The following is a 15,720-nucleotide window of genomic DNA, read 5'->3' on the forward strand; positions in this document are numbered from 1 at the left end:
CAAGGAACAGCTGGGGGAAAGCGGGGGAGAAAAGGTAACCTAACAACGACCAGCAGAGGGAGACAGGGTGAAGGGAGAGGACAGAGACAAGACACAACATGACAGTACATGACACTTCCACTGTGTTGTTGGGGACCTTCAATGCTGCAGACATTTTTGGTACCCTTCCCCTGATCTATGCCTCAACACAATCTTGTCTCGGTGCTCTACGGACAATTCCTTCGCCCTCATGGCTTGGTTTATGCTCTGACATGCACTGTCAACTGTGGGACCTTATATAGACAGGTGTGTGCCTTTCAAAATCATGTCCAATCAATTGAATTTACCACAGGTGGACACCAATCAAGTTGTAGGACATCTCAAGGATGATCATTGGAAACAGGATGGACCTGAACATAATTTCGAGTCTCATAGCGAAGCGTCTGAATACATAATAAATCAGTTTTAAAAAAAATGTTTTTAATACATTTGCTACAATTTCTAAAAACCTGTTTTCACTTTGTCATTATGGGGTATTGTGTGTAGATTGACGAAGAAAATGTTTTATTTAATCAATTTTAGAATAAGGCTGTAACGTAGCAAAATGTGGAAAAAGTCAGGGGTCTGAATACTTTCCGAATGCACTGTATGAGGCGAAAAGTCGGTCACACGCTCATTCCTTCAATGACATGGCATCCTCCCAGCAGCTAGCTAACGTTAGGCTCCGCGTTTTTAGCTTGCTAAAATAGCTAGCTACATAAATTGGTACGCTATCCTAGGGCTGTCAAACTCAATCAGCGCACAAGGCATATTGAACAAAATATATATAATATATTTGTGTTTGCAAAAAACGTGCAACTGCAACTCAAACTGGCCACTGTTTTATTAGAAAAAAATATGGCCCTTTATAATGTCCACTTATCACATTGTATTGGTCACATACTCATGTTTAGCAGATGCTATTGCGAAATGTTTGTGTTCCTAGCTCCAACAGTGCAGTAGTATCTAACAATTCACAAATCTAAAAGTAAAATAATGGAATTAAGAAATATATACATATTAGATCGAAGAATATTTAAGTCTGGCCTTGAGATAGAAGCTGTTTTTCAGTCTCTCGGTCCCAGCTTTGATGCACCTGTACTGACCTCGCCTTCTGGATGATAGCGGGGTGAACAGGCAGTGGCTCGGGTGGTTGTTGTCCTTGATGATCTTTATGGCCTTCCTGTGACATCGGGTGGTGTAGGTGTTGTTAGTGTTCAAATACTGGAGAGTTGAGACCAAATCACGTATGAGCTATGTGTATGAATACTTATATAACAGTGTCCTGGAAGGCAGGTAGTTTGCCCCCGGTGATGCGTTGGGCAGACCGCACCACCCTCTGAATGTATCACTGGTGCGGTTGAATACAGCATTGTTGTATGGCGCACTCAAAATGTATTGTAGTTGAATAGCTAGCCTACTACTCAAATGTTGCTGTAATAGGCCTGCCTATATGTTTCTCCTTTGCATGGCATTTTGTTGCAGGTTTGTTTTTTTGGTTATTCATTGTGAAGCTTAAAAGCCGAAGCCAGACTGCAACATTTTATTAACCTAGCTGGGCTTGTGGCATATGTCCGTACACTTTTCCTCCGCTGCGCGCTGTAAACCTGACATAAGAAAGCAGCGTAATTGAAGTTCAATTCACCAATCCGAGAGCATCAGGCTGTAATTTCATTAAGTAGATGAATCAACCATTGACTCATTTATACTTGCTTGTGTGTGTGCCAGCCCTATTAGCTACGTTACGACTGACTTTTGATCATTGCTCTTGCTAGTTTGATTGTATTGACGTTCCCAGCCTTAGTTACATTTGTCCGTTTCTGTTCAAAATATTGAGTCATTGAAACTGAACCAGTGCATCCTGAATGGGTGGAGGCAGCAAACAATGTACCAGGCCAGCTGTGATTTACAACCTGATAGCAATATTTTTGGGACTACAAAGAAATATATTTGTGAATTATATTAATCATGCTTTGAACTGCATCCATCTATTCTGCCAACAATATCTTAGTGTACGTCATGGAATTTTGAGTTAAATAGATTTTATTTTTAAAACCTCTTATAAAGTTGGTTTTGAAGCATAAACTGGGAATTTGATATTCATGACTGTTCTTATGATAGTCGGTTTGTTTCATAACTGCAAAGCAATTAAAACTGTCAGTTCCACTTGAAATGTTTCGTTATTGAATACAATGCTATTTCTTACAAAGAATAGTATTGAGACTTCATGAGAAGATTTTATAAGACTTGAGTGGAGGTGAGAGAGCAGGCTCTGTGGCTTGTGATTTGTGAGTGCGCATGTGTGTGTGTGCGCGCGTGTGTGTGTGCCAGCCCATTAGTACTTGTAGAAGTCTAAATGTGTCTGACGTTGCCTTCTGAGCATCAGAAAACAGTCCTGTTGGACGGTGATTCACATCACCATTGTAACAGTGAGAGAGAAGCTCATGAAAAATCCCAATGACAGCTGAATGCTCTGCTGAGAGCTCCACTTGAAAGAGCTCAGCTCAGCTCTGCCCAGGGGTCAGCTGAGTTCCATCCTGGGGCTCTCAGGTTGCCTAAGAGGGGCAAGAGACTCCAGTCAGCAGCCCCCTCTGCTCCCCACTGCTCCTCCTGTACTGTAAATCTCTCCTCGCTGTCCTGTCTGTAATGTCTTTCCCAGTGTCCAGGGGAAGTGAGGCGGTGAGGAGAGGACTGCTCCTGGTTTCTGCAGTACTGTTCCCCCAGCTGTGCTCAAGTGGAAGAATGGCCTGTGTGACAGCTCTTTGAAATGGTTACAAGCTTGATTCATTACCCCCAAATCATCAATCACAGACCTTAAACGGTTTCCCCTTCAGCCCCAACATCTGCTACCAGACCAGAAAACATTCTACAAATAATGGCTGTGATTTCTTCAATTTCATCGCTCGGCTCAGCGGCGCAGGGGTTCCCTTAGCGTTTGGGGACGGTTCCGGGAGCGTTCTGTGAGGATTCTATATGTTTTTTTTATGTGGGTTCTGAGAGGGTTCTGTGACGGAACTGAGAAATGTTTGATTGTGAGTGTGACAGTTCTAACAAGGATCTGTGATGATTCTGAAAGTGTTCTGTGTGAGTTCTGTCAGGATCCTCTGTGAATTTGTAGGGGGTTCTATGAAGGTTCTGAAGGGTTATGTTGGTGTTTGTAGATGACACTTGGTGGCATAGCCAGACTTGTAGCCTGTCATAATGACATGGACCTATGGACTTGAAGCAGTTGAAGTTATGTGCACTAGCAGTGTATCCGGAAAAACAATAATTCAGGTCCTAAAAGGAAGAAAAACATTTTCCTGAGTAAGATTGGGCCTATCAAACAAACTTATAATCGACGAGAACTTTTGAATCCGCCGTTCTATTAGCCAACTTGCATTCACTGGATAATAAACTGGATGAGCTCCGTTCGAGACTTTCCTACCAAAGGGACATTAAAAACTGTAATACCTTATGTTTCACTAAGAAATGGCTGAAATATGTATAATATACAATTGGCTGGGTTTTTTGTGCATCGTCAGGACAGAACAGCTATGTTCGGTAAGACAAGGGGTCTATTTGTCAATAACATGTCTATGTCTAATATGTCTAATATTAAGGTAGTCTCCAGGTATTGCTCGACCGGAGGTTTTTACCTTTATTTAACTAGGCAAGTCAGTTAAGAACAAATTCTTATTTTCAATGACGGCCTAGGAACAGTGCCTTGTTCTGCCTTGTTCAGGGGCAGAACGACAGATTTGTACCCTTGCTCGGGGGTTTGAACTTGCAACCTTCCAGTTACTAGTTCAACGCTCTAACCACTAGGCTACCCTTCCGCCCTGCCACTTCATGATATCTATCATGATATCTTCACTATCTACCAAGAGAGTTTTCATCTATATTTTTTGTGGGTTAACTGCCTTGTTCAGGGGCAGAACGACAGATTTGTACCCTTGCTCGGGGGTTTGAACTTGCAACCTTCCAGTTACTAGTTCAACGCTCTAACCACTAGGCTACCCTTCCGCCCTGCCACTTCATGATATCTATCATGATATCTTCACTATCTACCAAGAGAGTTTTCATCTATATTTTTTGTAGCCGTCTATTTACCACATAAAACTGATGCTGGCACTAATACTACACTCAAGCAAACAAGAAAACTCTCATACAGAAGCAGCGCTCCTAGTGGCCAAGAACTTTAATGCAGGCAAACTTAAATCCGTTTTACCTCATTTCTACAAAAATGTCACATGTGCAACCATAGTGTACAAAACTCTAGGCCACAGTTTTTTTTAATACATTGGCAAATATTCTAAAAACCTGTTTTGCTTTGTCATTATGGGTTATTGTGTGTAGATTGATGAGGGAAAAAAACAATTTTAGAATAAGGCTGTAACGTAACAAAATGTGAAAAAAAGTAAAGGGGTCTGAATACTTTCCGAAAGCACTGTACATCTTCAACATTTGCTATCGGTTGTCATTTTTGCCTTTTACATTTTAGATGGAGTCCAGTAAGTTCTATTAAATATACAGTTGAAGTCGAAAGTTTACATACACTTAGGTTGCAGTCATTAAAACTCATTTTTCAACCACTCCACAAATGTCTTGTTAACAAACTATAGTTTTGGCAAGTCGGTCATTTTTCCAACAATTGTTTACAGACAGATTATTTCACTTATATCACAATATCACTGTATCACAATTCCAGTGGGTCAGAAGTTTACCTACACTTAGTTGACTGTGCCTTTATACAGCTTGGAAAATTCCAGAAAAGTATGTCATGACTTTAGAAGCTTCTGATAGTCTAATTGACATAATTTGAGTCAATTAGAGGTGCACCTGAGGATGTATTTCATAGCCTACCTTCAAACTACCCTGGGGTAGCCTAGTGGTTAGAGTGTTGGACTAGTAACCAGAAGGTTGCAAGTTCAAACCCCTGAGCTGACAAGGTACAAATCTGTTGTTCTGCCCCTGATCAGGCAGTTCACCCACTGTTCCTAGGCCGTCATTGAAAATACAAATTTGTTCTTAGCTGACTTGCCTGGTTAAATAAACTCTTATTCTGACATTTCACATTCTTAAAATAAAGTGGTGATCCTAACTGACCTAAGACAGGGAATTTTTACTAGGATTAAATGTCAGGAATTGTGAAAAACTGAGTTTAAATGTATTTGGCTAAGGTGTATGTAAACTTCCGTATTTTATATGAAACATTTGTGTTTTAGGCACTTCCCACCTATTTTTCCATTCAATTTATTGTATTTTCATCTTCAAATCTTTACTCCCTTGTTTTCTAGTTTAAGAATTTATACACTCTAGAAGCCAGGTGTTTTTGGGAACGGACATACTTTATGAAACTTTCCACTTTGTTCAAATCATGTTAAAATGTAATTGTTCTATCTACTGACTTGACTGCCTGTACAATCTGAGTTATTTTAAAATGGTTGGTAAAGCTGGTCATATCCTTTAGTTCATTCAGACCCATAATTTGACCATCTTTATACAAATCGGACACGGTCCAAACTCCCATCTGTAGCCAATATCTCCACAATACCAGTCTGTGATTAATTAATATGTGTGAATTACTCCAGATATTTGTTTGAACGGAGGTGCATAAGGAGATTTCTAATTTATTTCCAACAATTTTAAGATCATTCCAAGAAGCAGATATTTTTGGATGGTCTTTCAGATATTCAGGTAGTATTCCTTATGCTATCAGTCTAAGTAGGAAGTGGTGGGACATTTTTTCTTCAATTGCTAAGTAAGAGGGGTGTTATTCATTTCATTGATCTTCTTAAAGAAGGATTTCGGTACATTAAGAGGCTTAGTTTGTAGTTGGAGCCATTGTCATGTATATTGTTAACATTCTGAATGTTAAAAAGCGGGAGGACCATCTCACATCGTCTACTTTCATGGAATTCACAATAGCTTCTAGCCCCCTCCTGCCTCTGTAACACCATGGTTTCCTCTTGGATAACCCAAAAATTGGGTTGGAATTACAGAAAGAACCCAGGGCAGTTGAGTTTAAGTCAAAGTTGAAGCCGGAATTGGGGTAAACAACTGCCGATCTGATGTTCAAATCAAATCGTATTTGCCACGTGCCGAAAACAGCAGGTGTATTGTGAAACCTTATTGTGAAATGCTTTCTCACAAGTCCTTAACCAACAATGGTGTTTTAAGAAAACAGAGTTAAGAAAATATCTACTAAATAAACTAAAGTAAAACATTTATAAATAATAATATAAAAAATATATTACATAAAAATACAAAATAAACTAACGCTATAAAATAACAATATTGAGCCTATATACAGTGGGTAGTCCGGGTGGCCATTTGATTAATTGTTCAGCAGTTTTCTTACGGCTTGGGAGTAGAAGCTGTTAAGGAGCCTTTTGGACCTAGACTTGGCGCTCCGGTACCGCTTGCCGTGTGGTAGCAGAGAACAGTCTATGACTTGGGTAACTGGAGTCTTTGACAATTTTTTGTGCTCTGACACAGCCTAGTATATACAGTCGTGGCCAAAAGTTTTGAGAATGACACAAGTATTAATTTTCACAAAGTCTGCTGCCTCAGTTTGTATGATGGCAATTTGCATATACTCCAGAATGTTATGAAGAGTGATCAGATGAATTGCAATTGATTGCAAAGGCCCTCTTTGCCATGCAAGTGAACTGAATCCCCCAAAAACATTTCCACTGCATTTCAGCCCTGCCACAAAAGGACCAGCTGACAGTGATTCTCTTGTTAACACAGGTGTGAGTGTTGACGAGGACAAGGCTGGAGATCACTCTGTCATGCTGATTGAGTTCGAATAACAGAGTGGAAGCTTCAAAATCAGGGTGGTGCTTGGAATCATTGTTCTTCCTCTGTCAACCATGGTTATCCCCAAGGTAACACATGTCGTCATCATTGCTTTACACAAAAAGGGCTTCACAGGCAAGGATATTGCTGCCAGTAAGATTGCACCTAAATCAACCATTTATCGGATCATCAAGAACTTCAAGGAGAGCGGTTCAATTGTTGTGAAGAAGGCTTCAGGGTGCCCAAGAAAGTCGAGCAAGCGCCAGGACCATCTCCTAAAGTTGATTCAGCTGCAGGATCGGGGCACCACCAGTACAGAGCTTGCTCAGGAATGGCAGCAGGCAGGTGTGAGTTTATCTGCACACACAGTGAGGCAAAGACTTTTGGAGGATGGCCTGGAGTGGGCTCACTCACAATTTTGCCTAAGAACACAGCCATGAATAAAGAATGGTACCAACACATCCTCCGAGCGCAAGTTCTCCCAACCATCCCAACAGTTTGGTGAGGAACAATGCCTTTTCCAGCATGATGGAGCACCTTGCTATAAGACAAAAGTGATTACTAAGTGACTCGGGGAACAAAACATAGATATTTTGGGTCCATGGCCAGGAAACTCCCCAGACCTTAATCCAATTGAGAACTTGAGGTCAATCCTCAAGAGGAGGGTGGACAAACAAAACCCCAAAAATTCTGACAAACTCCAAGCATTGATTATGCAAGAATGGGCTGCCATCAGTCAGGATGTGGCCCAGAAGTTAATTGACAGCATGCCAGGGCGGATTGCAGAGGTCTTGAAAAAGAAGGGTCAACACTGCAAATATTGACTCTTTGCATCAACTTCATGTAATTGTCAATAAAAACCTTTGACACTTATGAAATGCTTGTAATTATACTTCAGTATTCCATAGTAACATCTGACAAAATTATCTTAAGACACTGAAGCAGAAAACTTCGTGAAAATTATATTTGTGTCATTCTCAAAACTTTTGGCCACACCTGTACACTACCAGTCAAAAGTTTGGACACACCTACTCATTCAAGAGTTTTTCTTTGTTACTATTTTCTACATTGTAGAATAATAGTGAAGACATCAAAACTATGAAATAACACATATGGAATCATGTAGTAACAAAAAAGTGTTAAACAAATCTAAATATATTTTATATTTTTCAAAGTAGCTACCCTTTGCCTTGATGACAGCTTTGCACACTTTTGGCATCATGAAGTAGTCACCTGGAATGCTTTTCCAACAGTCTTGAAGGAGTTCCCACATATGCTGAGCACTTGTTGGCTGCTTTTCCTCCACTCTGCGGTCCGACTCATCCCAAACCATCTCAATTGGGTTGAGGTCTGGTGATTGTGGAGGCCAGGTCACCTGATGCAGCACTCCATCACTCTCCTTGGTAAAATATCCCTTACACAGCCTGGAGGTGTGTTGTGTCATTGTCCTGTTGAAAAACAAATGATAGTCCCACTAAGCGCAAACCAGATGAGATGGCATATCGCTGCAGAATCCTGTTGTAGCCATGCTGGTTAAGTGTGCCTTTGAATTGAAATAAATCACAGACAGTGTCACCAGCAAAGCTCCCCTACACAACCTTTACGGTGGGAACCACACATGCAGAGATCATCCGTTCACGTACATGACACGGCGGTTGGAACCAAAAATCTGACATTTAGACTCCAGACCAAAGGACACATTTCCACTGGTCTAATGTTGCTAATGTTGCTCTAATTGCTCATGTTTCTTGGCCCAAGCAAGTCTCTTCTTCTTATTGTTGTCCTTTGGTAATGGTTTCTTTGCAGCAATTCAACCATGAAGGCCTGATTCATGCAGTTGATGTTGAGATGTGTCTGTTACTTGAACTCTGTGAAGCATTTATTTGGGCTGCAATCTTAGGTGCAGTTAACTCTAATGAACTTATCCTCTGCAGCAGAGGTAGCTCTGAGTCTTCTTTTTACTGTGGCGGTCCTCATGAGAGCCAGTTTCATCATAGCGCTTGATGGTGTTTACAACTGCACTTGAAGAAACTTGAAAAGTTACTGCATGATACCATATGTGTTATTTCATAGTTTTGTTGTCTTCACTATTATTCTACAATGAATGAGTAGGTGTTCTAAAACGTTTGACCGGTAGTGTACATTTATACAAATAATGTACATAATGAGAAATAATCATATTAATTACCTATTTATTTATTGTTCTTAAAATTCTGTTGCAGGACCTTCCATACATACAACATTTGTATTTCAATTGTTTGTTAGGATGAAATTGTGCAAAGAAAAGGAAAGTATTAAAATGTGAATGAGTCAAAATAGGAGAGAGAACAATGGTGTCATGCATTTACATGTGGTTTTTTGTTTGTTGTTGTTTTTAGGTTAGTGTGATATGTTGAATGTGTTGTAAAGAAATGATTCATACAAAATCAATAAATTAAGGAAATGGAGAGGGGGAGAGTGTTGTCTCTTCATCAACAACAAAGAGTGTGCTGACTCGAGCGCAGTGGAAGTCTCGACCCATTGTTCACCGGTCTTGGAATACCTGATGGTAAAATGTCGACCCTTCATACCTCGCGAGGGAGTTTTCAGCTGTTATCATGACTGTTGTCTACATTCTACCTCAGGACAAGAAATATAACAAGCTGGCATTTAACAAACTGTATGAGGCTATAAACAAGCAGAAAAACGTGCACCCGAAGGCTGCCTTTCTTGTTAACAGAGATTTTAATTCAACGTCATTAAGACACGTGATGCCCAACATTCATCAACACGTCTCCTTCGCCACTAGGGGCGATAAAGTCCTAGACCACTGTTACTTTACTCACAAACAAGCATACAAGGCCATCCCTCGTCCGCCATTTGGCAAATCGGATCATGACTCCATGCTCATGCTTCCTGTCTACAAGCAGAAGCTCAAACAGGAAGTAACTGTGACTCGCTCTCGCTGAGAAATGGACATCAGAATCAGAGATTATGCTACAGGACTGCTTTGCTAGTGTTTATTGGAACATGTTCTGGAGACACTGCCGATAAAATCGACGAGCTAACCACAGCCGTCACTAGCTTCATAAGGAAATGCATCAGCAACATTGTCCTCACAGTGAAGGTTCGCTGCCTCCCCAATCAAAGACCCTGGATTAACACAGAGGTTGGCTCTAAACTAAAGGATAAGGCTACAGCACACAGGGCTATCACAGACAACCCTGAGGCTGTATCTGAAAACAGGAACAAGTACAAAAAGTCCCACTATGACCTCTGTAGAGTCATCAAATGAGAAAAAGGACAATATAGGAATAAGGTGGAATCATATTACACAGGCTCCACCGCCAGCCGCATGTGGAAGGGGCTACAGTCTATTACAGATTACAAAGGAAGTCACAGCTGTGATACACCGAATGATGCCTCTCTTCCAGACAAACTCATGCATTTTATGCACACTTTGACAATAACAACACAGTACTGTGCCTGAGGGCACCCGCCGAACCAGAGGACTGAGTGATCTCGATCTCCGAGGACAACGTGAGTAAGGTCTTTAATCAGATCAACACTCGCAAGGCCGCAGGGCCGAACAATATTCCAGGGCGCGTTCTCAGAGCATACGCAAATCAACTGGCAGGCATATTCACGGTAATTTCAACCTCTCCTTGTCCCCGTCTGTAATCCCCACGTCTCAAGCTGACCACCATCATTCCTGTTCCCAAGAATTCCATGGCTTCATGCCACAATGACTACCGCCCTGTAGCACTCACATCTGTAATCATGAAGTGCTTTGAGAGGCTGGTTATGGCACACGTTAACTCCACAATCCCAGACACCCTAGACCCACTCCAATTTGCATACCGCCCCAACAGATCCATAGACGACGCAATCTCAATTGTACTCCACAGTGCCCTCAACCACCTAGATAAGAGGAATAGCTATGTGAGAATGCTGTTCATTGACTACAGCTCAGCGTTCAACACCATTGTCCCGTCCAAGTTCATCAACAAGCTTAGGACCCTGGGACTGAACACATAACTATGCAACTGAACCTGGACATCCTGACAGGCCGACCCCAGGTGGTGAGGGTAGGCAACACACGTCATGCTGACACTCAACACGGGGCCCCACAGGGATGTGTGCTTAGTCCTCTCCTGCACTCCCTATTCACCCATGACTACATGGCCACGCATGAGTCCAACACCATTATCAAATTTTCTGACGACACATCGGTGGAAGGCCTGATCACCGGCAACGATGAGACAGCCTTAAGGGAGGAGATGCACACTCACAGGACTCTACACACTCACGCACTGTCAGCTCTAGAAGTGTTACTCACTGTCAGCTCTAGAGGTGTTACTCACTGTCAGCTCTAGAAGTGTTACTCACTGTCAGCTCTAGAAGTGTTACTCACTGTCAGCTCTAAAAGTGTTACTCACTGTCAGCTCTAGAAGTGTTAACATCGTAGAGTCTCCCTACATTGCCAATCCTGCAACACATTCGAAGGAGAAGACTCATCACTTCTTCTTCAACCCCAACAAACACAGCATACTCGAACGCCTCTTAATCAACTAATACAGCCACACCAACACAACAGCTCTTGCCTAGAAACCATTTGCAACACATCCACTCAAGGCAGAGGGAAGGAAAGAAGCCAAGATTGAAAGAATCGATTCAATAATCAAAGACAACTTGAGCTTTTATAGTCCCCCCAGTAAGTGTGCATTGTGTTCCCGTAACAATAAGAGAGAACGATGGGGCGTCTGGATTGGACTATCTGAGCAAACAATGGCAGATGTGTCCATAAATTGTGAACAGTGCAGGGCATCTCTCCTTTCCTCCATAGTACCGCTATATTTATTCCTGGTCATGAACCTCTCTTTCACAAGTCACTGGCTTACTACTATAGTCTATATGATCTCAGAGATTTCCAAATGTAATAAAAAAGTAAGCACTTTTTGAACGTGAATTGAAGGTCAGTTTTATTTGCAAATCACAATTGTTCGTTTTTTGCAGATGTTCTTTATTAATATTGTACATCTCATTTTGATTTACACCCAGTCCTTTTCAAATAGAAAATACTCTGAGGGAAAGTGGAGCTAACATTTTCCTGTAAAACACAGAGGACTTGTTTCTAAACCGAATCAGGTCTAATTAATTAGTATCAGTATCAAATTCAGCATGAGATTGAGTTTAACACACTCAGGCCAGTATTGTCTTCATAACAGGAAATCAGTGCTGGGACAGTGTCTGCCATCATTTCAAATGTCAAAGTTTACTGTAGTATGAAAGATACAGTTGAAGTCGGAAGTTTACATACACTTAGGTTGGAGACATAAAACTAGTTTTTCAACCACTCGCAAATTTCTTGTTAACAAACTATAGTTTTGGCAAGTCGGTTAGGACATCTACTTTGTGCATGACACAAGTAATGTTTTCAACAATTGTTTACATATTATTTCACTTATAATTCACTGTTTCACAATTCCAGTGGGTCAGAAGTTTAATTACACTAAGTTGACTTTACCTTTAAACAGCTTAGAAAATTCCAGAAAATTATGTCATGGCTTTAAAAGCTTCTAATAGGCTAATTGACATAATTTGAGTCAATTGGAGGTGTACCTGTGGATGTATCCAACCTTCAAACTCAGTGCCTCTTTGCTTGACATTATGGTAAAATCTAAATAAATCAGCTCATTGGGAGCAATTTCCAAAAGCCTGAAGGTACCACGTTCATCTGTACAAACAATACTACGCAAGTATAAACACCATGGGACCACGCAGCCGTCATACCTCTCAGGAAGGATACGCGTTCTGTCTCCTAGAGATGAACGTACTTTGGTGCAAAAAGTGCAAATCAATCCCAGAACAAAAGCAAAGGACCTTGTGAAGATGCTGGAGGAAACAGGTACAAAAGTATCTATATCCACAGTAAAACGAGTCCTATATCGACGTAACCTGAAAGGCCGCTCAGCAAGGAAGAAGCAACTGCTCCAAAACCTCCATAAAAAAGCCAGACTACGGTTTGCAACTGCACATGGGGACAAAGATCATACTTTTTAGAGAAATGTCCACTGGTCTGATGAAAGAAAAATAGAACTGTTTGGCCAAAATGACCATCGTTATGTTTGGAGGAAAAAGGGGGAGGCTTGCAAGCCAAAGAACACCATCTCAACCGTGAAGCACGGGGGTGGCAGCATCATGTTGTGGGGGTGCTTTGCTGCAGGAGGGACTGGTGCACTTCACAAAATAGATGGCATCATGGAAAATTATGTGGACATATTGAAACAACATCTCAAGACATCTGTCAGGAAGTTAAAGTTTGGTCGCAAATGGGTCTTCCAAATGGACAATGACCCCAAGCATACTTCCAAAGTTGTGGCAAATGGCTTAAGGACAACAAAGTCAAGGTATTGGAATGGCAATCACAAAGCCCTGACCTCAATCCTATAGAAAATTTGTCGGCAGAACTGAAAAAGAGTGTGCGAGCAAGGAGGCCTACAAACCTGACTCAGTTACACCAGCTCTGTCAGGAGGAATGGGCCAAAATTCACCCAACTTATTGTGGGAAGCTTGTGGAAGGCTACCCGAAACGTTTGACCCAAGTTAAACAATTTAAAGGAAATCCTACCAAGTACTAATTGAGTGTATGTAAACTGACCCACTGGGAATGTGATAAAGAAATAAAAGCTGAAATAAATCATTCTCTCGACTATTATTCTGACATTTCACATTCTTAAAATAAAGTGGTGATCCTAACTGAAATAAGACAGGGAATTCTTACTAGGTTTAAATGTCAGGAATTGTGAAAAACTGAGTTCACATGTATTTGGCTAAGGTGTATGTAAACTTCCGACTTCAACTGTAGATCAGTGTGTTGATGGATTGGTCATATATGGGGTTAAAGGTCAGAGTAGGATGAAGTTGCACCTACACACTGATCTAGGGTCAGTTTCATTTCCCTCCTTAATGATTACGGTTAAGAATTGGAAAGGGTAAGCTGATCCTAAATCTTCCACTACAGGCAAATTCTAACTGAAGTATTAGGATCTGGGGTTAAAGGTTAGAGGCCAGGGGTTAGTGGATAGAGTGACCTCCGGTGTGCACCTGTGAAGATGTCTTGTCCCAGTCCGAGGGAGCGGCTGTCTTTCCCGTTGAACAGGTGCTGCTGCGCGGGGGTAGGGCAGTTAAGGTGCTGGTGCTGGGAGGGGGCGGAGCCCTGCAAGTGCTGCACCGACAGACACTCACTCAGGACGTCCTGCTCCAGGTGGGGGAACGGCCTCAGCTGTCAATCAAACAGAGAGACAGGGTTACTGTACAATACAAGTGGTCACGAAGACAAAGTGAACAAAATGAAAAGAGAAAGAGAGATGATTTGCTTTTCCTTTGAGTCATGCATGAATTTCAATGTTTGTTTGGACATCTTGCATACCAATGTAAAGCCAAGACGTGAAAAGTGAAAACCTGTCTCTCTGCCAATGGTATCTGGGCACGCGAACACACATTAAACTGTAGTCTATCATGTGGGGTGGAATTGGGGCAGAATGCGTGGGAACAGAGGTCCCAAAGTGCAATCATTATTTTGACATGTCAAACATGTTTCTGAGCTGAATTCCTGCATTCCCACTGATTTTAGTCAGTTACCAATCTAAGTCTAAATTCTAATCCCACCCCTGGGTTTATGTAGCTAGCAGTGGTCTCAAGGTAATATACATCAAAATGATAGGTAGTCTGTCAAATAGATCAGTTTTACTCTGTTCTATACATCAGCACAGTGAGTTACACTGTCGTAAAATGTTATAGTGGACTGTAGTACAACCCAAGCCAGAGCATTGCAGGAATCCTAAAAACCATGTCGTTCCCTTTCCTCTGCAGATGTACCTTTACATTTGAGGTGATGTCAGATGTACCATTAGATCCGAGGTAATGTTAGATGTACCATTAGATCTGAGGTAATGTCAGATGTTGCATTAGATCCGAGGTAATGTTAGATGTTTCATTAGATCTGAGGTAATGTCCGATGTACCTTTAGAGCTGAGGTAACGTCAGGATGTTAACATCAAGGTTTGTCATACGGAATACCTGATTTTATGCTGAAGGACAAGGCCAATATGCTGTGTCTGGACAGTGACTGGAGTGAAGGGATAGGTGAGATGTTTATCCCTCTAACCAGAATGATTAGTTGATTAGCCCACAGTGCTAACTCATTTAGATTTGTGGGTTTGATCCCTAATTACGCTGTAGATTCCTACACTTAAGCTACACTAAACTACACTGAATGTCAGTCTCTCACATTGTGTTAGGGCATATGCTACATTTTTATTTTACCTTTATTTAACTAGTCAAGTCAGTTAAGAACAAATTCTTATTTTCAATGACGGCCTAGGAACAGTGACTGTAATGTACTGTAACGTCAACCCTCTACCGGGACATTGACGCTGTAGATCTGCCAGAAGGAGCTGACATCAGTAACATAAGGAACATGGTATAAAAAATAGCCATTTGTGTAAACTGGCCAACAAGCACAACAGTCTTTAATAATGCAGTGCATCAGTTAATTACCAGTGACATCTCAACCACAGAGACTTAAAGGAAATAGCAGGCTTAGAGGCCAGCTTCACAACCACAGGCAGCCCTCTTATTAGGACCAGGAGAAAGAGAGGATCAGGACAACCAATCCAACCATCTATCATTCTATTCATCCCTCTGTCCATCCGTTATCTCGTTTACAGGTTGGACACACCCACGAAGCAAGCCAACAGGATGGATATGTGGTTGGAAGTGTGCGATACCTCACACAAAGATGTCCTAACAGATTAGTATGCCAGGGCTGCCATGGAATTCAGGATGGATTGAATAGCCAGTCTGGATTTGATATTTGACTTGGCGCGAGGTATTTATTAGACATTTGTTAGATATCCGAGTGCAGATGGATTGCTG

The 15,720-nt window shown here is 41.5% G+C and overlaps 1 protein-coding gene across 1 annotated transcript in view; it reads right to left on the minus strand.

The window, feature by feature from the left end:
• Window positions 1-15,720, minus strand: part of LOC110536036 (zinc finger protein GLIS1) — a 142,936-nt gene that overhangs the window by 23,938 nt on the left and 103,278 nt on the right. The window contains exon 7 of the mRNA XM_021621582.2: window positions 13,888-14,065. Coding sequence (XP_021477257.2) covers window positions 13,888-14,065 — 178 coding nt within the window. The remainder of the gene's footprint in view (window positions 1-13,887; window positions 14,066-15,720) is intronic.

This window comes from Oncorhynchus mykiss, chromosome 1, assembly GCF_013265735.2.
Source record: "Oncorhynchus mykiss isolate Arlee chromosome 1, USDA_OmykA_1.1, whole genome shotgun sequence".
Lineage (NCBI taxonomy): Eukaryota > Metazoa > Chordata > Actinopteri > Salmoniformes > Salmonidae > Oncorhynchus > Oncorhynchus mykiss.